Raw genomic sequence first — 27,094 nt, 5'->3', positions numbered from 1 at the left:
TTTGGTTTCTGGGCTGTACCTTTAACATTATTATTATTATTATTATTATTATTATTATTATTATTACACTGTAATTAAGTTTCTTCTGTTTTGGTTAGAACAAAGACAAACATATTCATACTTATATTAATTACAAAGTATATATTTGTTATTTCATCAGGAACTCGTTTGGTTGCCAAGATTAGATAATCAACACAAGATTAAATAATCTAATGGAAAGCAAATTGTTTTTTCGGCCTGCGGGATCACTAATCTCCCCAACCAAATGAGGCCCAAGAATTATTAATCTTGTGCTGGTGAGGAAAAATGAATTAGAAATATAACCACATTGACATATATCACATGGTGTTAGATCGTAGCATTAAATTCCTGTGTCTTGTGATTCCTTACTTAATCCATAATTAATAATTAACTATACCTGCATACCTTCTGGTGATTTAATTAATTAATTATTAATAATTGCATTAAATTAATTACCATCTCTGATCCCAAGAAAATTCATCAAACAATGTCCCTATACGTACACTTTCACAGTACATACATCCACGTGAAATCAAGATCTAACTCACTTGGCTTTTCCATATTCACCGCATTATATCATATCTCCCATTTGACTATTATATATATATATATATATATATATATATATATATATATATATATATATATATATATATATATATATATATATATATATATATATCCAGTCTTATTCATATCAAATCTTAAAACATCAATTTTCCCTCCATTTCAAAATCAATAATCATGCCTAATAATTTAGCAACATCTTTTTCTTGTCAATTAGTCTTGGTAATTGACCTATTTATAATTATATCTCCTTCTTCAGCTTATAATGTGGTCAGTTTCGGAGCTAGAGGCGACGGAAGAACAGATTCCACGTCAGCATTTCTCCGGGCATGGACCGCCGCGTGCAACTCAGTCACACCAACGTCGGTTTCCGTCCCTAGAGGAATATTCCTGATTAGATCCGTTTCGTTTGTGGGGCCGTGCAAGAACCGAATCCTCTTCCAAATAAGTGGAACTCTAGTGGCTCCTGATAACTACAACGTTGTCGGGAACTCACAGTTTTGGATTCTGTTCTATAAGGTCAGCCGATTATCTGTCGTCGGAGGAATCATCGATGCTAAAGGATCCAAGTTCTGGTCCTGTCGGAGAAGCGGAGGCAACTGTCCTCGCGGAGCAAGGGTAATTTTATTTTGTGTCCTACTATTATTAAGCTAAAGTAGTGTAATTTCGTTGTTTCCCATCCGAAAATTCGATTTTGGAACAATATTCTGAATTCCGAAAGTTCCGAGGTTTTTCTAATTTTGCAGATTTTTTTTTAATGGAATTGGAATACATATTAGATTCCGATTTCGGAGCTTATTTTAATTCCGAAAATTGCACTTACAATATATTATTATGCATTTTGTATAATAGGTGACTTTGAAATTTCTGAATTCCGTCGATTTCGATTTAGAGGTTTCCAATTTTGGAACATTTCAGTCCAATTTCAAAATATTTTTGAAACAAATTAAATTGGAACTGATTTTCCACTTCATAAAAAAATAGAATTTTCCCAAGTTTGTTTTGGAACGGAATTGGAATTACATATTAGATTCCGATTTCTATATTTTTTTAACGGAACTGAATATGGTTTTAATTCCACCTCCATTTTTTTTTGGGGTCCGAAATTACTTGTTCCAATTCTGATTCGTTCGATTTCCAACTTTAGGCCTACGTGACCAATCTAGATTCTTAGGTAACAAAACAACATTTTTTATTGGCAGTCGATATCGTTCCAATGGTGCAGCAACGTGATAGTCAACGGTTTGTCATCGTTCAATAGCCAGACGGTTCACATGGCGATTAACGAATGCAGTAATATGAAGATACAAAATATGAAGATCACTGCACCGAGCGGAAGCCCGAATACAGACGGGATCCACATAGAGTCATCAAGGGGAGTTACAATCACGGGCTGCACAATTAGGACCGGAGACGACTGTATATCAATCGGGCCCGGATCCATGAACATGTACATGGACAATATCGGATGTGGGCCCGGACACGGAATCAGGTACAATATCAGTTTGTCATCCACTATCCACGAGTCTATTGCATTCAGTCAGTACTCATGTATTATATCAAATTGCCAAAAAACTCCTCGTATTATAAATATTAGCTAAAATCTCCTTATTTCGTGTATTTTTTAGCACACAACCCCCTAAAATGTCGATTTTTAATTATTGATGCATGCTTTCAAATTTTTTTTTTTGGAGTGCAGCATTGGAAGCCTAGGCAATGGTTTTAATGAAGACGGAGTACAGAACGTGACGGTAACAAATTCCGTCTTCACAAAGACGCAAAACGGCGTTCGTGTGAAATCGTGGGCCCGGCCGAGTGGCGGCTATGCCAAGAATCTAGTCTTCAAGAATCTTATAATGAGAAATGTGGCAAACCCTATAATCATTGATCAAAGATACTGCCCTGGTAACAGTTGCCCTCATCAGGTACATACTAGCTAATTATACTAAGCAATAATATTAAATGAGATATAAAATATTGTTTTATTTATATATATATATATATTATATATTCATATATATTGATCATAATTCATATATATGATGATGAATGATTGAATATTATTTGTAGAGTTCTGGAGTGAGAGTGAGCCAAGTGACGTACAAAAACATAAAGGGATCTTCGTCGACGCAGGCGGCGATGACTTTCCGTTGCAGTTCGACGAACCCGTGTAGCGGAATACGGTTGCAAGATATTAAGCTGACTTATGTGAATACTTTGAAGAGGCCTACTGTTTCTTACTGTGAGAATGCAGGAGGATCTACCACTGGTGCTGTGTTTCCAAGAAGCTGCTGGTAGTATATTTATTTAGATAAAATTAAGTAAATTAAAAAATATTTACACGTGTAAGATTGTTGATTTATTTATCCAAGTATGATTGATTAGTCAAAAATAAATTGAATTAGTTACGTGTGATGGACCATATAGTATTGACTATTCAAGAACAAGAGTAGAAGATAGAAATAATTCATTTCGCCCACAATTTATAATATCAAATTGTGCACGTCTTTCCCTAGCTAGTGTAAACGAGAGTGAGCAATTAGGCTCGATTCAGTTTTTTTTTTTTTTTTCAAAAATTCGGAATAATCCCACCAAATAAAAATTCGGAATAATCTAGAAACTTAAAATTGTGCCACCATGTTTGACTATTAATTTTAGATTTAATAATTGAACCAAACTAAGATGATAGCATCAATTCTCCAAGATTCTACCGTTTATGTGAAGTCCTTATCACTTAGGTATTTATCAATTTAGAAGACGAATTTATCCCACGTGTGAAACATGTTAACATATCTTGTTTTATTTTTTTAAGTATAATCCTTAATAAATTTGTGGAAATAAAATAAATATAACACTAATAAATATCTAGCAAATTATGACCTTACAGTTAGCCTAACTTTTGCTATTGTTACTTTCCAAGTGTCCTAAATTACTATCATCCAAAAAAAATAGTTAGCTAGAACTTACAAGTTCAACGTTGACCGTTGAAAATACAAAAAATATATGTGATAATACATAATTACTATAATTACTTCGAATTTTAACTAATATTTAACATTTTATTTACTTTTTATGAAAATTGAAAATTTGAGGGGTCTAAAAGGAAAGAAATAACTTCTTGAGGGGTAAAGATGGAAATTCCAAAGGGAATCTGATGATTGATGGTGGACCCCACCTTACCTTATTACATACATAATGCAAAGCAAGCAGCCACTACCTGTGTCTTGTTTTTAGGCCCTTGAGATGTTAACATCAATGGCGGCCTATATTATTTTCCACTAACCACATATAAACTTTCTTTATTCATTATCATTAATTATTATTTAAAGCTAAAAAAATATTCCTTTTGTTACTGTTTCCAGAATCATGATTAATCATCACAACCAAATGAAATACAAAAGCAATATGTATCTACTGATTATCCTGCACCACATGTGATTGGTTGTTTCAGCCCCTGATTTTCTGGTGTTCTTTTTTTTCCATTATCTTGAAAAATAAAAATTCAATCTTTACTTTGTTCAGTTGCTCATGATTAATCTTCAAGACTGATTTTTTTTCATTGGGAAGTGGTGTATTAGCTCAAGAAGATCTATTTCTTTAATGGGTTTTTTGGATTAAGATTATCCGATTAAAATTTTGTGGGTTTTGTAGATTTTTGTTCATAGGTAAATTCATTTTTTAGGGTTTCTATTGTACTGTGCCATAATCAAGATTTCCAGGTACTTATCCCTTTTGTCGGTTTAATATCTTAGAAATTAGGTTCTTGTTGTAATTGCAATCTTGAATCTAGCAAATCGTGTTTAATTCGATTTATTGCTGTCTGATTTCTTGAGATTGTAGTTTTTGATAATGGCGAAGAATATTTAGATATAGAGTTCTTGAACACCTCAAGAAGAGTGTGTGTGTGTGTGTGTGTGTGTGTGCTTGCTTAGAATCTGTGTAAAATTTCTGTGGGATTATGGAGAAGCAATATAGTTTTCGAAATCCGACAATCGAAAAACAGCAGAGTTTTCGTAATGGGGGAATCGAAAAGCAGAAAAGCTTTAGGGGTTTAATGGAGAAGCAGAAAAGCTTTAGGATAGCATTAGAGAGACAGCTCACATTTGGTGGAGGAGATAGAAAAAAGAGCAAAGATTCACCCGGTAAGAGAGGCGATTCGCCGCTCCACCTCGCCGCTCGGGCGGGCAATTTAGGAAAGGCGAAAGAAATTATTCAAAAAATCGAAAACGGTGCAATAGATTTGCTCTCAAAGCAGAATCAAGAAGGCGAAACTCCGTTGTACGCCGCTGCAGAAAACGGGCATACTTTAGTGGTGGAAGAATTCTTGAAGCATTCAGATGTCGAGACTTGTTCGATCCCAGCCAATAATGGCTTCGACCCGTTTCACGTTGCTGCAAAACAGGGCCATCTTGGTAAATAAAACCTGTTTCATCTCATGCCTTGGTTATAATTTTTATCTAATTCGATGAAAATTGTTATTTAATTTGAAACTATACAGATGTGTTGAAGGAGCTTCTGCGTTTTTTCCCGAGCCTAGTTATGACAACAGACACCGCAAATTCGACCGCCTTACACACAGCAGCTGCTCAGGGTCACGTAGATGTAGTGAATCTGCTTTTAGAAACTGATTCGAATTTGGCTAAGATTGCTCGAAACAATGGCAAGACTGTGCTTCACACAGCAGCAAGAATGGGACATTTGGAGGTGGTGAAATCCCTTTTGGAGAATGATTCGAGCATTGGATTTAAAACCGATCGAAAAGGTCAAACGGCTCTGCACATGGCAGTTAAGGGGCAAAATGCGGAGATTGTGAAAGAGCTTATAAAACCGGACCCGTCACTTTTGAGCTTCGGAGATAACAAGGGGAATACGGCTCTCCATATTGCCACGAGAAAGGGACGAATTCAGGTTCGGTTTAACGAATTTCTTTCATATTGAAAAAGGGGGGAAGAAAAAGGAAGTCTTGATTTATATATGTAGTTTCTTGATTTTGGCAGATTGTGCAGTGCTTGATATCCACCGAGGGTATAGATGTAAATACGCCCAACAGTGCCGGAGAAACTCCACTAGATCTCGCTGACAAATTCGGAACTCCAGAATTAGTAGCTACCCTAAAAGAAGTGGGGGCCACCCATTCGAAAGATTTTGGAAAACCGCAAAACGCAGCTAAGCAGCTAAAGCAAACAGTTAGTGATATAAAGCACGACGTTCAATCACAGCTCCAACAAACGCGTCAAACCGGTTTTAGGGTTAGAAAAATCGCTAAAAAAGTGAAGAAGCTTCATATCGAAGGTCTAAACAACGCAATCAACTCCGCCACTGTGGTGGCGGTTCTTATAGCCACCGTTGCCTTTGCCGCCATCTTCACCGTTCCTGGCCAGTACGTTGAAGAGAAGACAAACGGGTTTTCGCTCGGAGAAGCTCATATAGCGAATAATGCAGCTTTTATTATATTCATTTTATTCGACAGCGTGGCGTTGTTTATCTCTTTAGCTGTGGTGGTGGTGCAGACGTCTCTTGTAGTGATCGAGCAGAAGGCGAAGCAGCAGCTTATGTTTGTGATAAACAAGCTCATGTGGTGCGCTTGTCTCTTTATCTCGATTGCTTTTATATCGCTGACCTATATTGTGGTCGGGGTCCACGAGAGGTGGCTTGCTATATACGCTACCGTGATTGGAGGTGTGATAATGACTACCACGATTGGTTCGATGTGCTACTGTGTGGTTAGGCATAGGATGGAGGATTCAAGGATGAGGAATATTCGGAGAGGTGGGACCCGCGAACGTTCTTCGTTTTCGCTGTCTGTGGCTTCCGATTCGGAGATGTACAGTGAAAGGTACAAGAGGATGTATGCTGTGTAATAAATATTAAATAACCTTGTTTTTTCGCTCTTGTTCGAAGCAATTATGTTGTCGTATTACTTCCACGCGGTTTATATATGTGATGTGTAATACATCTCTTGACAGAAAAAGATGTACACTTTTTGCAATAATTTCATCTTCAATTACTTTGATATATGACAAGAAAAAGAATTTCCTATCTATAACTATGTACTTTTGTGCAAATTTAATTTTGAACCCTTAAATTGAAACAAGAATCTCATCTAAACCGTTACAACATCGGACAAAATTCTGACCGTTATTATCGGTATACGAGGTTGGAATCGAGCGTTTGAGTGAAGATTATCAATGGTATGTCAATGTAGACTTTTGGTGTGAACTTGAACTTGAACTTCCTCCATGCTTCTTTGAAACACTGAGTTTTTGATCCACTAAAGCTGGATTACCAGAGAGGCAATGCCTTACATTTACCCGATGAGTCTTTGTCTCAGTCGAGCAACTTCCTCGTACATTAACCAATAGAATCACTTCTTTGTCTCTGGTGTCTTCAGACCACCAGCTTTGTGGGACCCCATCTACAAACTCCTCCATTGTGTGGAACTCTTCGTGGTGTATCGTTATCTCTGCAACTTGATCGGGATCTATCATGCCAGCTGCCGGAGTGACCTAAAACGAAATATTCACTTTTAATTTTTATTTTTTATTTTTTATTTTCTTTTGCCACAAAAATATTTTTTTTTTCTTTTAAAAGAATTACCTCGAGCCATCGTGGGAAACCGAGGGAGCCTCTGGGGTGGTACTCGGAAGCTACCGAATCTTCATTGATGGTGGCTTGACCTTCACATATGATATGGAAAAAAACCATGTCTTCACCACTTTTGTTTGTGATTTTCAGATTGAATGTATCTTGGTTCTTCAGCTTTATTTTGTTTGTATTGACAGAAGTTTCCGGAACGAAACGCAGTGCTTCTAGATTCGATCTGATGTTGTCGTTGGATTGAAGAATTTTACCTAGCTCCTCCCTTCGTAACGATCTATCGACATGGGCAATGTCTACGTTGAATTTGCATCTTACTGGTTTGTGATCGCTTTCTGTCACATCCATACGCGCCTCGTATCTTTCATGCAAAAAAAAAAGATCATTAGTCAAAGATTAAATAAAGAGAGAAATAAAATAAGGAATTAAAACCTACTGTAATATGGAAGCAACCACAGGGCACTCCAAACTACATTCTTCTGCAGGATTTGCTCTATTATCTCGATAAAGTATTCTGTCACACCAAGCGGGGATTCGTTTCTTCTCCCCCGAATCATAACCTTGAATTAAAAAGAGGTTTTTAATCATTAATTCTCCGAATAAAGACCTTAGTAAATGGTGCATGAAGTGTAGAAATGTAATAGCGTGATACCTCCTAATCCAGGCTTTCCTCTCTCGAATTTGTAAGTGGGAGGAAATCTGATGAGGGCCTCGCGCATTCCTTGGAAAGCTTTACCAGCTTTCATTTCTGCTCTGAGTTGATCTTTCTCACGAAGCCAATCGAAGCTTCTTTGAGAGACAAAGTCTCTTGCTTCGTCGTACGATATGCCAAACAGACGGTAATTAAAATCGCCACAGAAGACAACCATATCAGCTTCAGCAAGATCCGGCTTTCCCTCGTCAGGGTTAACTGTTGAAGCCTTTTATTTGATTAAACAACCACTGTTACTTAATGCCGCAATTGAGAGAAATGACTAAAATAAAATAAAATAAAAGAGGATGATTGCTTTTTTTGAGTTGCAAGTACACGTACATTAGGGCCACGGAGCATCTGAGCGGCTGATGAAACACCAGCTGCAATAGAGAGGATCCAAGGGAAGCCACAAGAGTAAAGCAGCCAAAATAAATATGTAGAGAAGACAAGAGAGCAAAGCAAGTACAGGTATCGCAGCATACCAGCAGCGTTGTTGAGCATGTTAGAAGATCGTGTGAATGTCATTGTTCGGTATATATGATCGAAATCTGCGTTCCTCCGATTAACTGCCTCCAAATGCGCAGCCAAATGACAGTTCACAAAGCACATTATCCGATCGTATACTCTCAATCTCAATCCTACACCTCCCTGCAAGCGAAGTAGAGCCAGTAAATCGTAATGAAATTGGAGAAATTGAAAACAAATAAGCATGAAGCTTAATTAAATTTCACTGTAACCAGCAAAAAGAACTGTAGGTTACCTTATTACCAATTGCACGACCTAAACCACAAGCAACTGCTGCAACATCTAGATCCCCGACATGTGTCCTAAGAGTATTTCTCACCCTGAAAGAAAAAAAATATGATTTGCAACCAACTTAACTATTGAAAAGAAGTTGCAAAACTTGATTTTATATAGGTTTCGAAATCATATATACCAGATTGCTGTCATTAAGCCAGCCAATTGTCGAGAACCCACACGTTCAAAAGTAGACCCTTCATCCAAAGCCTTGCCAATGTGATCTTGCCACCACTGCCCAATTGCACTTCCTTCTAGCCCTACCTAAAATAGACAATAGCTTTTAGGACAGGAGGAAAGATCAAAGAATACTTTTAGGACAGGCAATAATGTCAATAAAGTCATATTGCAGGCTTACAGTTTCTTTAGCAGCCGACATTGCAAGAAAACCAGCACCCATCTCCACTTCTTGCAGCCCTATAACTACAATACCAACATCCGACACTGCAGAACCTAACCACGACATAAGAGCATCGTGAGAGGCTCTTCCCTGACCAACATTCCACGTGCCGACCAAAATTTTGACACTCTCTAGCCTTGTATACATGATCTCTCTATCAGATAATTCGGACCGTAATATATTATCAATAGGTGCAGGCGATGAAATGTTCCAACCACGTATACCTCCGTGAGTTGCCAAGCTAAACACAGAGCCGTTGCCCACCACTAACTTTATAACAGGCCCGTTATGAGCAACCCAGCCCGCAATTAGATTCCCTTCAAGATCCAGAAGCTGGACCATCCCACTTACGTAACCGACCCATACTCTCGACCCGTAAGAGCAAAAACACAGTACACCGCAAGGGTGGTGTGTGAATTCTTGCAAGCGGTTGCCATTACCATCCCACTGTACTAACAGACCGTTTGAGGATCCTGTCCAAATCATTCCATCGCCCGCGAGAACAATAGCTTCTGTTCTTTTACCGTCCTCCGCGAAAGCTCCGGCACCCTTTGTTGCTACTCTTCGAACGGCATCTGCAGCTCCCATTATAGCATTGCGGGACCGCTGCAAGAAGCCTTGGGATTTCTCCTTTTTGGACTTGGAGACAAATTTTACGTTCATCTCGTCTTCAACGGGTTGGTCTTGGGTGGCAGATGATGTTGATGACGATGATGATGTCATTGATGATGATGATGGCACGTCAGAACGATTGTCGTTCTGACTCTGACCGTCCACGTTGAATACTTTTAGAAGGTCTCGAGTACGAGCATCCCTGTTGCACTGCCAATTATTAGCAAATGATGGATGAAAAAATAACATGCCAATAAAAAAAATCATGAATAAAACGGACGTGATGCAATTTAGAATCAAGAATGGAAAAACGGTCAAATGATATCGTAGTTGAGAGAATATATGAATAATAAAGGTACCATAGCGAGAAGGATAGGGACCCAACCGCCCAGACTTTGGCTCGGGCATTATCAGATAGCAAACACTTCACATCTGAAGAAGAGATATTACATACACCATTAATTGTAACTTGGCTTTTGAGATCGATAACTGATCTTTCCACCAACAGAGAAGCCATGTGTCTTTCCTCTAGTGATAGAGACATAGATTTTTCCACAGCTTCCCATGGCCAGACCCTTATACTGCCGCTTTCAGATCCTGACCATATATCACCTGCACCCGAGCCATAATGAAGAAATATAACAAATAAAAGGTAAACGGTCTAACATAATAGGATACAACGAGTAAAGCTCGTTGACTACCATAAAAGAAATATTTACCGTAAGAAGAAATCTCCATTGAAAGAACTGGTCCTTTATGTGCCTGCCAAGAAAGACCTTCCTTGAAACCGTTGTCATCGGAGAGATTCTGATCCATCTTCCATGATCTAATTTTACCATCTTTGTGCCCACTCCAAACAAACTTACTCCCTTCATCAACAATCAAGCATATCGTGGGTGATGCACTCGTTGATTCATAAAATGGAGCAGCATCCTCGTCACCTCTTGGTGCCCTTCCTCCTACCCCAGTACCTGGCTTATATGAATCTGAATAGTTCCATACTCTTACGCCTGATTCTTGCCCTGCCCATAGTTGTGTTTCTGTACTGACAATTGTCCGTAAAAATTTCCCAACCTGTTGTCTTAAATCATTAATTTCACATGCATTTCCTAAAGTAAGCATGGTTAAGAAAGCTACGGAGAACATGCATTAATCAAATACTCAGAAAATCCATCCAAGCAAACAAAGAAACAAAAATTGTGATACTGAATTCAGAAACTCCATTGAAATCTACCTGAGTTTCTCTTAAAGGATGAGGCCGAAGCTCAAGACACGTTGGTCGGCTAGGGTTGACGGGCGCCCTATTTGGCACCCTAAATATGCCCACCCCACCACCGCTCCCCATAAATTCCGGCATCGGCTGCTGCGGAAACTTCTCGAAATCATCATCATCGCATCCGCCGTCCCCCACCGCCATTCCGCCAATCCTCTGGCTCAAATGGAGGTAATCGACATGGTGATCACTCACCGACCCCACCGCGACGCCGCCTCCGGTGGCGGTAATAGTCGAGTACGGATAAAACTCATCGTCGGAGGATGAATTGGGGGTCCCGCACACGTAGACGTTGTTCTTCGGGTTGTGGCTCAAGATCCGGTTCTCGTCGAGGCTGTGCTTGCGGAGCTGGTGCTGGCGCTTGTGGTGGGTGCCGGTGTTGGTACGGAGCTGCTGGCTGTAGGAGTAAGCTTTCCGGTGCGGCGGAGAATTGGATATCCCCGCCAGCGCTGTTCGGTCATCCTCTTCCAAACGCTCGTTCATTTTGGGATCATTGGATCTCTGTTTGCGGGAATTCTTCTTCGTCGACATTTACAGGCGGAGGAAAGAGAGGGAAGAAGATAGGAAATTGGCCATCGTCGGTTGCAATTCCGATCGAGAATTTTTTTGGGAAAAGAAAAAAAAAATAAAAAAAGAAAAAAATAAAAATGAAAAATGAGAGTGGAAGGAATATGGGCGGAGAGAGGTGGTTGGATGGTGGGTGGGTAGTGGCTTCCCACGACGAAGGGGAGAGAGAGAGAGAGAGAGAGAGAGCGGAGAGAGGGGCGAAATTTGCTGGCATTGTACGGACAATAACGTTCTCATTTTCCCAAGGTTTAGTGCGTGTTTTGTGTGTGTGTGTGTTTTTCTATGATTTGGGGATTTTACCGCACAACTCATTTTTTTCTTTTTATTTTTAGGATAAATTCAACTTTCCCCCTTTTACTTTAACTTTTACTCCCTCTTACTTTCAATTGTGTCGATTTATCCCATGCACTTGAAAAATTATCTCAATATGGCCCTCGTCGTTAGTTTTCATATCTTCGACCGTTTGGCCTAAGGTCTAAAAATTACAAAAACAAATCGTTTCTCCCTGTTCAAATAATTAAAAAAATAATAAGAATAAATAAAAATATAAATTTTTTTGATTATATAAATGAGAAATTAAAACTGGTGATGAGATTTCACCCAACTCCCCCTATCTCATTCATCTTCATTTGTGTGGGATCTAGCATAATAAAGAACAAGAAGATGACTAATCTTGAAGATAATTATCTATACTAATTAATTAATTAATAATCCACCTATATCTTATCGTAACGTGATGAAACATGGCACAATAAAATATGTCTTTGTCGTGTTATCATGAATTAATGCAATCTGATGTACATTCAGTTCGCTGGAAATTAAACCATTATTAATTATGTATGTCCCCTCGTTTTACTAGCTAGTATATTTAAATTTAATGTGAAGCAAAAGAAACATCTATATATATATAAAGATAGTAACGACGAGAAATAGATTATTGGAAAATTAATTTCACTTTGCCAAAAAAAAAAGAAAAGAAAAGAAAAAGGGAAAAATGTTTCAACAGGAAGAGGAGGAGGAACAAGCTCTGGTAGATGTGTGCATGGGAGTTTGCTTTCGGATATATCAACTTCAAAGTTGCGCAGAGTGCGGTACGGTGGAGCTTGAGATCGATACCCGATTTCTTGGAGAACCATGGCGGCACTCTCCGATCTAGCTATCCTCCGCAGTTGATTTCCCCGGCCCACCGAAACCCTCTAACGGGATAGTGAGATTCTTGATCCATATATCACGGATTAATCTTCAAGAAATTATCTCAACCGTACCGTAGGGGATCCACTATGCGTCGACGCCACTCTCCCAACGCATGACCTCACTTCGAAGATGTTGGCGGAGGCGGTGGAGTGCCAAGCCAGGGCGCCGGGCGGCAATGTCCGCGGTCATCGATAATTATTCGGAGGGTTTCGAGGGAATCGCGTCACTGGTCGATGTCGCCGACCATCGTCGCCGCGGAAAGAAGAGGGCCCACAATGAATATATGGGCATATTGCCGCCGGCTTTACTACACACAAACTTACTACAAATATCAAAACTATAGTGTCCGTCTATAAAAATCATAATTGCATGCGTATCGATCCCCTAATTATTGATGTTGTTGTCTGCTGCAATTACGTACCAACTGTTTGTTAATGTTATTCATAATTAAGCTAAGGTTTCACCTTGTTTTTCAGTTAAATAAATGTTCTAAATAAAGAGTATCATTTTCAATTCAGTTTGTTTGTTTCGCATCAGTGCCTACGATCAACTATTTTGAAAGTGAAAAAATAACGATTTTATATAAAATTATAATATGTTTGTGATATATACATATATATAGGGTATATCTATAATGTAAATTAATAAAATTCGACTTCAATAAAAGTTGGTGGCTCAACTGGTTACCAAAGCCCATTTCTTGAGGCCGAATGCAAATGATGTGATGGGTCTAAACTCTAAGGCCCATTTCTTCTATTATATTTACAGTATTCATTCCGTATAAGTATTTCGGTAGAAAATCGATATGGCTTGGTACGACAACGCGTTGGGGCAGTATGGTAAAAAAACATTCGCTTGTAGATATTTTTTAGAGTAAATTACAACCACTCGTGAGGTTGTCAAATTACACGAAACCCTCTTATGTTTGGGTAATTACAACCACCCATCAACTATGAATCGTTTTACACGTCCGTCCTTATGGTTTCAAATTCAATATAATCTTCGAGATTCCGTGAAACTATGTTTTCTGGTTATCTTCAATTTTCAATTAATTCTTTTTTTGTTATTTTTTATATAATTATTTATACTGGGGTTATCTTCAATTTTCAATTAATTCTTTTTTTGTTTTTTTTTATATAATTATTTATACTGGGAGAATTGACGTTTTTGTAACTTCAGAGTTAAATGGTGGTGATGTCAAATGTCTGACAACTAACAGCAAGGATCACATTGAACCAATATTTCAAGTAAATATGGGCAAATCAATGCAATCGAAAGTATAAGGAATAAAGTGAAATTTACCGTATGCGCCATTTTTTTGACATTAAAAAAAGAAAAAAGAAAACCATAACCCATTTACAACCTGTATCTTCATATACAGTTACAGTAGTCCATCTCCAAAGTTTGGGAAGAAAAATGGCAGCAAATCGAGGGCATGCAGTGATGGTTTCATTCTTATTTCAAGGGCATATAACCCCTTTCATCCATCTCGCCATAAAACTTGCTTCCAGGGGTTGCACTGTCACCTTCGTCCAAACGGAGTTCCTCCACCACCGCATCTCCGCGGCCGCTTGCGGTGGTGATGAAGAGCGCGAGATCCCGGAAATCTTCACGGGAGCACGTGAATCGGGCCTCGACATACGGTACGCCACCATTTCTGACGGCTTCCCACTGGAATTCGACCGAGAAGGCAACTTTGAAGAGTTCTGGGGGTCCATTCTACGTGATTTTCCGGGCCGTGTGGACGAGTTTCTGGGTCGGATCACGGCGGCGGAAAATTGTGACGGCGGAGTACCGCCCAGTTTCCTGGTTGCTGATACGACGTATCTTTGGGGTTCTGAAATAGCCCACAAGTATAACATGTTTTCAGTCTCCTTTTGGACGGAAGCTGCTCTCGCTTTCTCCATTGGCTATCACTTGGACCTCCTCAAACTCAACGCCCATTTCCCCATCGTCAACAACGTCGGTCAGAAATTAAATCTCTCTTTCTCTCTCTAGATCTCTCTTTCAACTGTTTAGACAAAACACGAATTAATTTTGTGGAATTCAATGGAGTTCAGTTCCTTTGATTATTACGGGGCATATCTCATTTCAAGATTTATCGACTGACTTGACCGGAATGGGGATCCCATTTCCAGTCTACTTCATTTGTTTAATTCGATTTTATTTAATTTAAGTATTTACCCTATTTGTATTATTTAGTTTATTGCCCCTTTCGTTCCACTTGCGTGTTGATTTAAATGAAATGACTAATCTACCCCTATAATTTTGCATGAGAAGATGGCGGCGACGGCGTAATTATTAGTTACATTCCGGGCATTGAATGCATAAGCACGAGAGACCTTGTTGTGGTTGTGGCCCAAATGTGTCTTGGGCCTATAGCCCAATTTCCCACTACACACACACTTGTCTATTCGGAAAGGCCCAACCAGAATAATTCCAGCCCATTAGTGGGAATGTGCTAGAAGGCTTAGATCTGAACCGTTGGTTCTGGTGTGATCTCAGCCGTTCATTATAACTGACCTTTCCTCTCCCTTGTACCCCCTTTCCCGTTTAGTGCCCTAGACAATCTCTGTTCTCTCCTTTGGTCCCCCTCTGCTTTTTTCTTCTTTTGCTCCAGCAACCATGGGCCATTCGCCGCCGTCCTTGGCCGTGCTTGTCCCAGTGGTTGTCTCTTCAACGGCTCCATTTGACTGGAGTCCCTATTTAATGCGGAGAGATGTGTGGCAGAGGGTAAGACCTAGATTGAAACCCTAAATTCAAACACCTTGCCTTCTTCTTCTGTGAGTTGGGTCTGTGGTGAGTGGGTAAGAAGCTGAGTGCATCTTCTTCGTGGTCTTACTGATAATCTGGGTGGTTTGAGGGGTTTGAGTGCAGAGAGAGGATTGGTTCTGAGTATGGTGCAATCCTAGACTGTGTGTGTGTGTAACAGTGGATACCTCTGTGGATCTGTGTGTGTGAATCGGTTTGGAAGACTGAGCTGTCTTCAATCTCATACTTCTGTTTTTCATACATTCATATTTATTTATCTTGTGATGTTATTTTACTAACATCTATTTTGAGTTCTTCATTTGTAAGCTTTCTTCGGGTAGAATCCCTACAGTGGTATCAGAGCTTGGTTACTCGAAGATCTGCTTGAAGAAGGCTTACAGAACCTAACTGGGTTCTGATAAGGTAAGTCACTCTGAAACCCTAGTTTTTCGTTTCCTGGTTTATTCCTGTGGAGGTTGGGAGCCCTGTGTGGCATTGAGTTGGCCCTGTGTGGCGTGGAGGCCCTGTGTGGCACTACTTGGCCCCGTGTGGCAGATGTGCTCATACGTGATTTATTTTCTAGCTCTCTATGTGGTTTATTGACGCAGAACGGAAGCACGGTAAAGAATTAATTTCTACGAATTAATCCTATAGAACAAAATAACATTCGGAATCCACCGAAATTCTGGAATCCACCAGAAAAATAGAGAAATCTCTAAAGATTTTATTAAAATTCGAAATTCTTCCCAAAAATAAAAGTCCTAAGGCAGCTATTTATACTAAAAAACTAAAAAGCCTAATAAAACTAAGAAAATACTAAAAATTACCAAAAATGGCAAAAACGAGTTAGAGTCTGATTCTAGTAGATCTCGTAATTTTGGGAACAACCCAATTTACGGAATCCTAATCCGATTTTTCTATGATTTGATATTAATTTTCTAAAACTTACCTAAAATAGCAAAAACGAACTTTTAGGAGTCCAAACGACGTTGGATTGCTGAAATTTGACGTGATTCATGAGCTTTGCTCATGAGTTTTGTTCCTTGCGCCGTTTTACTTGAGATAGAGTTCGTTTCGTACTCAAATACAATTTCAGTTCGTTGAAAACCCTTATTTTTCCATAATTTCTTTCGGTATCTCCACCGATGCCCATCAATAACTCTTCTACGAATTAAATAGTTATTTTCCAATTCGAATCCAATTTGACGTTCCTTATCAATCTCCTCTTCTTCAAAAGAGCTCGACCTCGAGCTATGATCAAAATATAACAATGCATACTTCTTTGCAAACAACTTCAAGTGCTCCACCAATATTCCCGGCACAAAAATCTCGCTTACAAAATCTTCATCCAAACGAGGCGTTGGAAAAATTGGCTTCTTAATCGAAAATCTCAATGGCTCCACCAATTTCTCCGATACAGGAACTTCACAACAAACACTATCTACAATTAGATCACATACCTCAACGCAATCCACTTGTTCCTTCTCTTCACGTGCACCTTCCTCTTCTTGAACAAATTTTACAACTTCAAATTCTTCCTCAAATTTATTTTTAACATCCTCTTGAAACTCATCGACTCCCTCTTCAACCTTGCTAACATTCTCTTCTACCCCGTTGGAGCTCTCTTCGACTATGTTGATGCTCTCTTCAACCTCGTTGACTCTCCCTTCAACTTCATCGACTTTCACCTTGATTTCGTTAATATCATCGTTAATCATAGCTACGCTAATTTTAACTTTTGCATCAACAATTTCGTCTTCAACTTCGTTAACTCGTACGCCATGATCTCCCACCAAACTGGGTGCTTCAATAACAAACGAAGTATCTTGTACCTCCTTAACTTTGACAACGGGTGGAACATCTTTGATTTTTCTAGAAGAACTATTTCGCTTCTGATAATATTCCTCGCTCCATGCTAACTCTTCAGCCTCTTCAAGGGAGTCGATTGCGCGCCACCCTATCCTAAGACGGATTGAAATATTCAATCCTTGCAAATACCTTGAAATTTTCATACTTTCGGATTCTTGCAGGTTATTTAAGTCTGCTAGTCTCATAAACTCAGCAGTATACTTGTTAACAGATCTACTCCCTTGCGAACAATTACTATATAGTTGAAATAGACGTTGCTCATAACCTAGGGGTAAAAAACGATCCATCAACATTTTTCTCATCCTCCTCCATGATTGGATTGGAAATTTTTCTTGTCTAGCTCTCTTCCTCTGTATTTCATCCCACCATGCGGCTGCACAACCCTTTAACTCACACCTAACCAATTTTACCATCTTATTCGGCAAAATGCCCATCAATTCAAAATAATTTTCGACTTCTGACACCCAATCAATAAAATCCTCAACTTCAAGAAAATTTCCACTAAAAGAAGGAATTTCAGCTCTTACCCGATATTTATCACGATCCTTTTGCCTCTTTATAGGCGGATTTTCTTCAAAATCAGAGTTGCCGCTCACCTTTGAATAATCGTCATACCTTGATTGAAGTTGAACAGATCCATGATAATTGTGTCTAACATATGCACCTCGGGCTACACCGTCGGCAATACCCATGTTAGATCCAGTTCTTCTGTTGTTGTTGTCAAGGGCAAATCCCTCGCGCACCAACCGCAGATTTTGCAGTTTCTCAACCCCGCGGTCATCGCCAACGTAGTTGTTGTCTCCATATCTAGCACCTTTCGCCATCTAACCAGGAAAACCTCGCTACTGATGCCAACTGACGCAGAACGGAAGCACGGTAAAGAATTAATTTCTACGAATTAATCCTATAGAACAAAATAACATTCGGAATCCACCGAAATTCTGGAATCCACCAGAAAAATAGAGAAATCTCTAAAGATTTTATTAAAATTCGAAATTCTTCCCAAAAATAAAAGTCCTAAGGCAGCTATTTATACTAAAAAACTAAAAAGCCTAATAAAACTAAGAAAATACTAAAAATTACCAAAAATGGCAAAAACGAGTTAGAGTCTGATTCTAGTAGATCTCGTAATTTTGGGAACAACCCAATTTACGGAATCCTAATCCGATTTTTCTATGATTTGATATTAATTTTCTAAAACTTACCTAAAATAGCAAAAACGAACTTTTAGGAGTCCAAACGACGTTGGATTGCTGAAATTTGACGTGATTCATGAGCTTTGCTCATGAGTTTTGTTCCTTGCGCCGTTTTACTTGAGATAGAGTTCGTTTCGTACTCAAATACAATTTCAGTTCGTTGAAAACCCTTATTTTTCCATAATTTCTTTCGGTATCTCCACCGATGCCCATCAATAACTCTTCTACGAATTAAATAGTTATTTTCCAATTCGAATCCAATTTGACGTTCCTTATCATTTATTTTTCCGCAATTATTCCTACTGTTAGTGTAGCTTAGGATTGCTCTCAGCAAACCCTTTCTTGTCCGGACCACCTAGTGTCGCAGGAATCTGGAAAGGGGGGGGGGGGCAATCTGATTATCTATTGTGTTACTCTGTAATTCTGTGTGATTCTGTGTGATTCTGTGTGATTTCTTGTGATTCTGTGCCTTTCATCTGTGTGAATCATGAATGCATATCCTGTTGCTCCTTTTGATGGAAGAGGTGACTTTTCTATATGGCAACAGAAAATGAAAGGTGTTTTAGTTCAGCAAAAATGTTTTAAAGCTATTACTCTAAACTATGAAGATACCACACCTGCTGCTAAGAAAGCTGAATTTGATGAACTTGCTTACTCCTTGATGATCTTGAATTTGAGTGATTCTGTGATTAGAAAATTAGGAAAGCAAGATGATGCTAAAGCTTTATGGGAAAAACTGCAAGATCTGTACACTGAAACCTCTTTGCCCTCAAAAATGTTTTTACTTGAAAAGTTTTTCAGATTTAAACTGGATTTGAGTAAAGATATAGATGAGAATCTGGATATTTTTACAAAGCTAGTTCAGGACATTAAATTAACTGGAGATAAAAACATTGATGATTATACTCCTATTGTGCTTTTAAATGCAATTCCTGACACTTATAGTGATGTAAAATCTGCTATTAAGTATGGTAGAGATCAGGTTACTCTTGACACTGTCATAAATGGTTTGAAAAGCAAAGAACTGGATTTAAGAACCAATAAGGGTCACAAATCTTTTGGTGATGTTAACTTTGTGAAAGGAAAGCCTAAATTCAAGTTTCAACACAAGGCCTCTTCCAGTAATAACAACCAAAATCAGTTTTTTCAAAAACCTAAAAAGGGCAAAGAGTGGAGTAAGAACAAGATCAAAGGCAGAAAATGTTATAACTGTGGTAAAACTGGTCATTATGCAAATGAATGTACTGAACCTAAAAAGGATAAGAATAATGAACAGGCTAATGTTGTTGTTGACAATCTGGGTGATGTTTTCATGATTGGTGAGTCTGTGCATGATTGTGTGAACTCTGTGATTTCATCTCTATGTGATAATGATTGGATCTTTGATTCTGCATGCACACACCACATGACACCTAATAGACACATATTTACATCATATGTGGAACTAAAAAATGGCAATGTGTCTATGGCTGATAGCAGTGGTGTAAATGTGGTTGGTTTAGGAACTATTATCCTTAAGTTTGAATCTGGTTTTGAACTTATGCTTAAAAATGTGAGACATGTTCCTAATTTGAGTAGTAATTTGCTTTCTGTGGCTGTTCTTGAGGATAGTGGTCTGCATGGTAGTTGGGGAAATGGTTGCCAAAATATTATGAAAGGTGATCAATTTGTGTTTAAAGCTGTTAGAATGCAAAATTTGTATGTGTGTTCTGCTGAACCCTTGTTGCATGCTAATTCTGTTAAACATGATCATTCTAGTCTTTGGCATAGGAGGTTAGGTCACATAAGTGTTAAAGGGCTTGAGCTTTTGCATAAAAACAATTATCTTGATAATGACTGTGTGTCTGAACTGCCCATATGTGACTCATGCATTTTAGGAAAACAGACTAAGGTCCAATTTCCTGTGTCTCCTTTCCCTAACTCTTCAAAATGCACTGATATCCTTGAATATATACATGCTGATGTGTGGGGCCCTGCCCCTGTTCCTAGTCATGGTGGTAATAGATACTTTCTCTCTGTGGTTGATGATTTTTCCAGAAAAGTGTTTGTTTTCTTGCTGAAAAATAAATCTGATGTGTTTCAAAGATTTAAAGCATGGAAAGTTTTAATTGAGAATCAAACTGGAAAGAAAATTAAAACCTTGAGAACTGACAATGGAACTGAATTCTGTAATGCTGAATTTGATGATATGTGTGTTGAATCTGGCATAAAGAGGCATAAAACTGTAGCTTACACCCCTCAGCAAAATGGTGTTGCTGAGAGGATGAATAGGACATTACTTGATAGAGTTAGGTCCATGTTAAATTCATCTGGCTTGTCTAAAATGTTCTGGGGTGAAGCTATTTTAACTGCTGCATATGTGATCAATAGATCACCTTCTGTGCCTCTATGTGGTGAATTACCTGAAACTAAGTGGTCTGGTATTCCTGTTAGTTTGTCTAATCTTAGAGTATTTGGTTGCTCTGCTTTTGTGCACCAGAAACATGATAAACTTGATCCCAGGTCTGTTAAATGTGTTTTCTTGGGTTATCCAGAGGGGGTTAAGGGTTATAGGTGCTGGCTTAAGGGGGAACAGGGGTTTAAAACTGTTATAAGTAGAAATGTGATATTCAATGAGAATGAGTTTCCTTGTTTGTCTGTTATTTCTTCTGAGTCTACCTCTGCTGAGGTGGAGACTTCCCCTGTTATACCTGCTCAACATGAAACTATATCTGATTCTGATAGTGAAACTGATAATAATGTGCCTGAAAATGATGTGTTTGATCAAAATGTTGATACTAATGTGCCTGATGTGGAAAATCTTGGTGATTACCAACTTGCTAGGGACAGAAGTAGAAGAAACATCATTAGGCCTCATCATTTAGATGATTATCAGCTTGCATCTTATGTGTTTCATGTCTTTGAGTCTCTGGATGGTAAAGAACCTAAGTCTTATAGGGAAGCCCTTAAATCTAATGAATCTGTGTCTTGGTTAAATGCTATGAATGAAGAAATTGAATCTTTGCATGTTAACCATACTTGGACTCTTGTGCCAAAACCAACTGAATGTTCATTAGTTGACTGTAAATGGCTGTTTAAAGTTAAACATGAATCTGATTCACTTAGATATAAGGCTAGGCTAGTGGCTAAGGGGTTCACCCAAAAAGAAGGAATTGATTATACTGAGATATTTGCTCCTGTTGTGAAATTTACTACTGTGAGAATTATGCTTGCCTTAATTGCTCAATTTGATTGGGAGTTAAAACAAATGGATGTGAAAACTGCATTTCTCCATGGTGAATTAGATAAGCAAATATACATGAAACAGCCTGAAGGTTTTCTTGATGTGAAACATCCTGATTATGTGTGCTTATTGAAAAAATCTTTGTATGGTCTTAAGCAGTCCCCTAGACAGTGGAATAAAAGATTTGATGCATGCATGAAATCCTTAAATTTTTTGAGAAGTTCATATGACCCATGCTTGTATTTCAAACACTCTGCCAAAATTCCTGTCTTCTTGCTCCTTTATGTGGATGATATGCTTCTGACCAGCCCTTGTATTAAAACATATGTCATTAAATGTCTTAGTGATGAATTTGACATGAAATTGCTTGGAAATGCTAAAAGAATACTTGGCATGGACATAATCAGAGATAGAAAAGGTTGTTCATTGTTTCTTAATCAATCTTCTTACACTGAAAAAATCCTTGAGAAATTTTCTATGCAATCTGCAAAACCTGTATCTGTTCCTCTTGCTGCCCATTTTGTGCTAAGTAGGGAACAGTCTCCCAAGACTGAACCTGAAATGTCTGAGATGAAAAATGTGCCTTATGCTAATGCTATAGGGTCTGTTATGTACTTAATGGTCAGCACAAGACCAGATATTGCTTACTCTGTGAGTTATTTGAGTAGGTATATGTCTAATCCAGGTTTGCCTCATTGGGAGGCTCTTAAGTGGTTGCTTAGGTATTTAAAAGGTTCTGTTAAACTTGGTTTGCTGTTTTCTAAGTGTAAAACTGAGAGTGAACTCTGTGGGTATGTGGACTCTAATTTTGCAAATTGTAGAGATAGCAGAAAATCATCTACTTCTTATGTGTTTACTTTGAATGGTTCCTGTGTAAGCTGGAAATCTCAGCTTCAAAGCATTGTGGCTCTGTCTACCACTGAGGCAGAATATGTAGCCACAACTGAGGCTTTCAAAGAAGCTATCTGGCTTAAAGGCCTACTGATTGAAATTGGTTTTTACAGGAACAAAGTGGTAGTGTTTTCTGACAGTCAGTCTGGTATACAATTGTGCAAAAACCCTGTCTTCCATGATAGAACTAAGCATATTGAGATTAAATTTCACTTTATTAGAAGTATTGTGGAAGAAGGGATTATTGAACTTGAAAAAATTCCCTCAGAGTTCAACCCTGCTGATATGGGTACTAAGTGCTTACCAGTTGAGAAATTTCGTTCTTGTTTGAAAAACTTGAACCTAATTTCCCAAGATTAAAATGCTGTGTGCTATTTTTATTTGTTACAGTCTTTGTGACTGACTATGTGTTGTCTTTGTGACTGATTGTGTACATGTCTTTTCTTTGTGAACTGCTACATGTTCTGTCTATGTGACATCTCCTTCTGACTTTCTATGTGAAATCAGAAAGATATACTTGTACTACTTTGTGTTTTACCTGTATATCAAAAACAGCAATGATGACTTCCAATAAACCATAAAAATTCACTAATGATACACTTTGGTCCAAGGTGGAGATTTGTTGTGGTTGTGGCCCAAATGTGTCTTGGGCCTATAGCCCAATTTCCCACTACACACACACTTGTCTATTCGGAAAGGCCCAACCAGAATAATTCCAGCCCATTAGTGGGAATGTGCTAGAAGGCTTAGATCTGAACCGTTGGTTCTGGTGTGATCTCAGCCGTTCATTATAGCTGACCTTTCCTCTCCCTTGTACCCCCTTTCCCGTTTAGTGCCCTAGACAATCTCTGTTCTCTCCTTTGGTCCCCCTCTGTTTTTTTCTTCTTTTGCTCCAGCAACCATGGGCCATTCGCCGCCGTCCTTGGCCGTGCTTGTCCCAGTGGTTGTCTCTTCAACGGCTCCATTTGACTGGAGTCCCTATTTAATGCGGAGAGATGTGTGGCAGAGGGTAAGACCTAGATTGAAACCCTAAATTCAAACACCTTGCCTTCTTCTTCTGTGAGTTGGGTCTGTGGTGAGTGGGTAAGAAGCTGAGTGCATCTTCTTCGTGGTCTTACTGATAATCTGGATGGTTTGAGGGGTTTGAGTGCAGAGAGAGGATTGGTTCTGAGTATGGTGCAATCCTAGACTGTGTGTGTGTGTAACAGTGGATACCTCTGTGGATCTGTGTGTGAATCGGTTTGGAAGACTGAGCTGTCTTCAATCTCATACTTCTGTTTTTCGTACATTCATATTTATTTATCTTGTGATGTTATTTTACTAACATCTATTTTGAGTTCTTCATTTGTAAGCTTTCTTCGGGTAGAATCCCTACAGACCTTATGTCGTATCTCGAGGGGGACAACGACCCCTTCAATATCCCAACAGTCTTGTACCACCACAACATAATCGACGCGTACGAGCAAGTGAAGAAGGCGGATTTCATCCTATGCAACACCGTCCAAGAATTGGAACCCCAAACTCTGTCCGCCCTAAATCAGAAGCAGCCAACTTACGCCGTGGGCCCCACCAATTTCTCCGGCACCCCACCAATAATAACTGTGTCCAATACTACTACTAGTACTAATACTACTGCTACTACTAGCCTGTGGCCCGAGGTGGACTGCCAAAAATGGCTCGATTCCAAGCCTCATGGTTCAGTTCTTTACATCTCGTTTGGCAGCACAATCGAGACAAACACTCAGCTGATTCACGAGATAGCTCACGGGCTGATGCTGAGTCAGCAACGAGTGAATTTCATATGGATTCTACGGCGTAATCTTGTCAGGATCACGTCCGATGATGATGATGATCTCTTGCCACCTGGATTTGAGGATTGTGTGGGTGACCGAGGATTGGTGATTCCTTGGTGCAATCAGAGCCTAGTGCTTTCCGATGCGAGGATTGGTTGCTTTCTGACGCACTGCGGGTGGAACTCTGTATTAGAAAGTATATGGCATGGGGTTCCTATGATTTGTTTTCCTTTGTCCGTTGATCAACCGACCAATAGAAAATTGGTTGTCGATGATTGGAAAATCGGGATTAATCTCTGTGATGACCAGACCAAACAAATTTCTCGACAACAAGTTGCACAAAAGATCGATCACTTGATGAGTAGTGGAATAACGAGCTTGAGGCGAGAAATAAAGAAAGTCGAGACGATTTTGCACCGGGCATGGGCTGCAGATGGTTCATCCAACGGGAATCTCGATCGATTTCTACATGATTTAAAGGCTAAAACTCATTCTAAGTCATCTGCAAATTAAATTAAATTAATTCATGATAAACATACATGTCAATTACCTCTATACCTATCCCGCCCTTATTGTTTTCATTTTCAGTTAAAGTCTTTGTTGGTAAGTTGTAACTCTATTTGTTGGCTTTTCAAACCAACTTGAATCATTGAAGCTGGATTATTATTATTATTTTTCTTTTAATTTTTTTTTCAAGTTATGATAAAAATGGTAGAATGATGTAATGCGTGTGCTCAGTTTTTCAAAAGTTCATTGTCCTTCCGTAAGATGTTTATTTTGAACTTTACACTGATTGATTTCGAATTTGAACATATGACAACCGTGAAAGTTTACCCACTAAGTACACATATACATGAGTACCATGAGTATTGTGTGTAATTATGTGTAGAATTACATACAGTTCAAATCCACCCAATGTAAATAACCAGGTATACCATCTAATTTCCCAAGAATTCGTGAAGAACCTGCGAAAAAACAGTAGAAAGTACATCCATTTGAAGCTTTGGCTTGGACAAGCCAATCTCCAAACCACCTTCACAATCTCTCGCTTTGTTAAGAGATATGGAACCATTACCATCTACAAACAGTGCTTCAAATTTTTTCGGTTTTCCCCAACCGTAGTCCACCGCATAGAAGTCGAATCTTGGCGAACCCGCAACCCCATACTGCCGTTTTCCGATCAACTCGTCGTACTTCTCCGGCCATTTCTCAGCACCGAACAAGATTCCATTCTCATTGTACACGTTTTCAACGATGGCGTCACCGATGGCCTTTGCTGCCATCACGAAGCCGTTGGGACCCTTGGCTTGTCCATGTTTCAGCTCTGCCAGAACAAGTACGACGCAGTTGCCGAAGTAATTAGCAGGCACCGGCGGCTTCAGCCTTCCCCGGCAATCCGCCACGAAGCCAAAGAACTCGGGCTCGTCGTCTGCCACGTCATCACCAGCCGATTTGGCCGAGCAGACCCACACGAGGGCGCATGCGGCTGTGAAAGTCGACACCCTGGGACAATTGGCTGCCACGAGCAAACCCTTGAGCTTTTCGATCTGCTCTTTCTTGAGAACGAATGTTGACCGGAGCTTGTCGATCGGGAATTTCACCGGCGGCGGCTCCACCGAACAAGATAGCTTCAGAATGAGGTCCCAATACAACGAGTCCAATCCGTTGATGTTTGTCGTATTTTTTCTGTCGAAACACGGCAAACAGTTGGATCGTGTTAACAAATCACGTAAATCACTATTATTTATATTATTATTATTATTATTATTATTATTATTATTATTATTATTATTATTATTATTATTATTATTATTATTATTATTATTATTATTATTAGTGCACTTAGTTTTGTTGATGAGAGCCCAGGTTTGGATGAAAGAGACAACCGTGCACGCATCGGCGGCGGCGTGATGAGTTACAAAACCGATGCAGAAGCCATGGCCGGGGAACAGTGTAACTTGGAGAGCTAACACTGCGCAACAAATCGACTTTTCGGAACGCTTCGCCGGTGGAAGATTAGGGACGAAGGCATAAAAATCATCGCAATTCCGGGGATGATTTCCGGCGAGTTCGCTGAAATCAGCCCCAGATTCGCAAACATTAAAAGAAACTGAATCGCCGGATTGGTAACGTAGGATTGGTTTATCTCCTCCGGGGGTTAAAGGATGAACGATTTTTCCGGCGAGTGGGAGAAATTCGCCGAGAGTGAGGGAGAGAGAGCTTTTCAGATCGGGAACAAGGGTTTCCAGAAAATAGGGTTTCGTCGAACAAGCTGCTGTAAGATCGAAGAAGAGAACACTTTGATTGGCGGCGAAGTCGTACCACACCATATCGAAGAATACAATCGGCACCACAAACTCCGGCGGCGATGACCCCGCCGGAGGATTGATTTCGCATTCTTCGAGAATAGTGGTGGCGGCGGCCATGTAGGTTTTGGTTCTCAGTTCAACGGGTGGCCGGGATGATGATGATGATTTTTTATTCGAAATATCAAAAATAAAAAAGAAAAAGAAAAAAAAAGAAAATTAATTGGTTTCATAGAAATCTCAACTTCAATTTAATTCATCACTCGATCTCCTCTTTTGATGATTCAGGTCAACTTTTCGGAAACCCACCCCCATTTTAATACACTTTCCAGCATGCACTCA

The 27,094-nt window shown here is 39.2% G+C and overlaps 4 protein-coding genes and 2 pseudogenes across 6 annotated transcripts; 4 read left to right on the top strand and 2 right to left on the bottom strand.

Annotated features, from left to right (window-relative positions):
• The first annotated feature begins 711 nt into the window (after positions 1-711).
• LOC105959480 (polygalacturonase) lies at positions 712-3,091 on the top strand. Its single transcript, XM_012983589.2, has 4 exons — positions 712-1,206; positions 1,791-2,080; positions 2,288-2,513; positions 2,659-3,091. Exons 1-4 carry the CDS (start codon positions 766-768, stop codon positions 2,884-2,886), a joined length of 1,185 nt encoding a protein of 394 aa, XP_012839043.2. The 5' UTR covers positions 712-765; the 3' UTR covers positions 2,887-3,091.
• A 709-nt stretch (positions 3,092-3,800) lies between these two features.
• On the top strand, positions 3,801-6,617 carry LOC105959479 (ankyrin repeat-containing protein At5g02620). The gene is made up of 3 exons (XM_012983588.2): positions 3,801-5,000; positions 5,087-5,496; positions 5,586-6,617. Exons 1-3 carry the CDS (start codon positions 4,547-4,549, stop codon positions 6,447-6,449), a joined length of 1,728 nt encoding a protein of 575 aa, XP_012839042.2. The 5' UTR covers positions 3,801-4,546; the 3' UTR covers positions 6,450-6,617.
• LOC105959478 (type I inositol polyphosphate 5-phosphatase 13) lies at positions 6,569-11,818 on the bottom strand. Of its 2 annotated transcripts, XM_012983587.2 has the most exons (12): positions 10,924-11,818; positions 10,409-10,763; positions 10,049-10,301; positions 9,036-9,891; positions 8,817-8,941; positions 8,640-8,724; positions 8,362-8,527; positions 8,219-8,259; positions 7,838-8,105; positions 7,622-7,745; positions 7,186-7,546; positions 6,569-7,094 (listed from the first exon to the last, which is right to left on the bottom strand). In XM_012983587.2, the coding sequence occupies exons 1-12, from the start codon at positions 11,491-11,493 to the stop codon at positions 6,774-6,776; spliced, it is 3,525 nt and encodes a 1,174-aa protein (XP_012839041.1). In that variant the 5' UTR covers positions 11,494-11,818; the 3' UTR covers positions 6,569-6,773. The 2 variants fall into 2 exon arrangements, with proteins under 2 accessions (XP_012839041.1, XP_012839040.1); XM_012983586.2 differs by having other exon boundaries at positions 8,219-8,527.
• A 2,321-nt stretch (positions 11,819-14,139) lies between these two features.
• Positions 14,140-14,721, top strand: LOC148765507 (UDP-glycosyltransferase 86A2 pseudogene; annotated as a pseudogene).
• Positions 14,722-21,633: 6,912 nt separating this feature from the next.
• LOC105958806 (UDP-glycosyltransferase 86A1 pseudogene) lies at positions 21,634-25,130 on the top strand (annotated as a pseudogene). The gene has a single exon (XR_016029821.1). The product of XR_016029821.1 is annotated as a UDP-glycosyltransferase 86A1 pseudogene (transcript).
• Positions 25,131-25,275: 145 nt separating this feature from the next.
• On the bottom strand, positions 25,276-27,094 carry LOC105958805 (malonyl-coenzyme:anthocyanin 5-O-glucoside-6'''-O-malonyltransferase). Its single transcript, XM_088814055.1, has one exon. The coding sequence runs from the start codon at positions 26,870-26,872 to the stop codon at positions 25,385-25,387; it is 1,488 nt and encodes a 495-aa protein (XP_088670181.1). The 5' UTR covers positions 26,873-27,094; the 3' UTR covers positions 25,276-25,384.

This window comes from Erythranthe guttata, chromosome 14, assembly GCF_056151865.1.
Source record: "Erythranthe guttata isolate IM_541 chromosome 14, IM_541, whole genome shotgun sequence".
Taxonomy (NCBI): Eukaryota; Viridiplantae; Streptophyta; class Magnoliopsida; order Lamiales; family Phrymaceae; genus Erythranthe; species Erythranthe guttata.
The sequence above is the reverse complement of the archived record's forward strand: the minus strand, read 5'-3'. Positions and strand labels throughout refer to the sequence as shown.

Excerpts from the sequence above, each read along its gene's own strand:
- LOC105959480 (XM_012983589.2), top strand. The coding sequence starts at position 766 with ATGCCTAATAATTTAGCAACATCTTTTTCTTGTCAATTAGTCTTGGTA. Across the intron at positions 1,207-1,790 it reads ACTGTCCTCGCGGAGCAAGG|TCGATATCGTTCCAATGGTG; the intron begins GTAATTTTATTT and ends TTTTATTGGCAG. Across the intron at positions 2,081-2,287 it reads GGGCCCGGACACGGAATCAG|CATTGGAAGCCTAGGCAATG; the intron begins GTACAATATCAG and ends TTTGGAGTGCAG.
- LOC105959479 (XM_012983588.2), top strand. The coding sequence starts at position 4,547 with ATGGAGAAGCAATATAGTTTTCGAAATCCGACAATCGAAAAACAGCAG. Across the intron at positions 5,001-5,086 it reads TGCAAAACAGGGCCATCTTG|ATGTGTTGAAGGAGCTTCTG; the intron begins GTAAATAAAACC and ends GAAACTATACAG. Across the intron at positions 5,497-5,585 it reads CGAGAAAGGGACGAATTCAG|ATTGTGCAGTGCTTGATATC; the intron begins GTTCGGTTTAAC and ends TGATTTTGGCAG.
- LOC105959478 (XM_012983586.2), bottom strand. The coding sequence starts at position 11,493 with ATGTCGACGAAGAAGAATTCCCGCAAACAGAGATCCAATGATCCCAAA. Across the intron at positions 8,942-9,035 it reads TGTCGGCTGCTAAAGAAACT|GTAGGGCTAGAAGGAAGTGC; the intron begins GTAAGCCTGCAA and ends TGTCTATTTTAG. Across the intron at positions 8,106-8,218 it reads AGATGCTCCGTGGCCCTAAT|GCTTCAACAGTTAACCCTGA; the intron begins GTACGTGTACTT and ends ATCAAATAAAAG.
- LOC105958805 (XM_088814055.1), bottom strand. The coding sequence starts at position 26,872 with ATGGCCGCCGCCACCACTATTCTCGAAGAATGCGAAATCAATCCTCCG.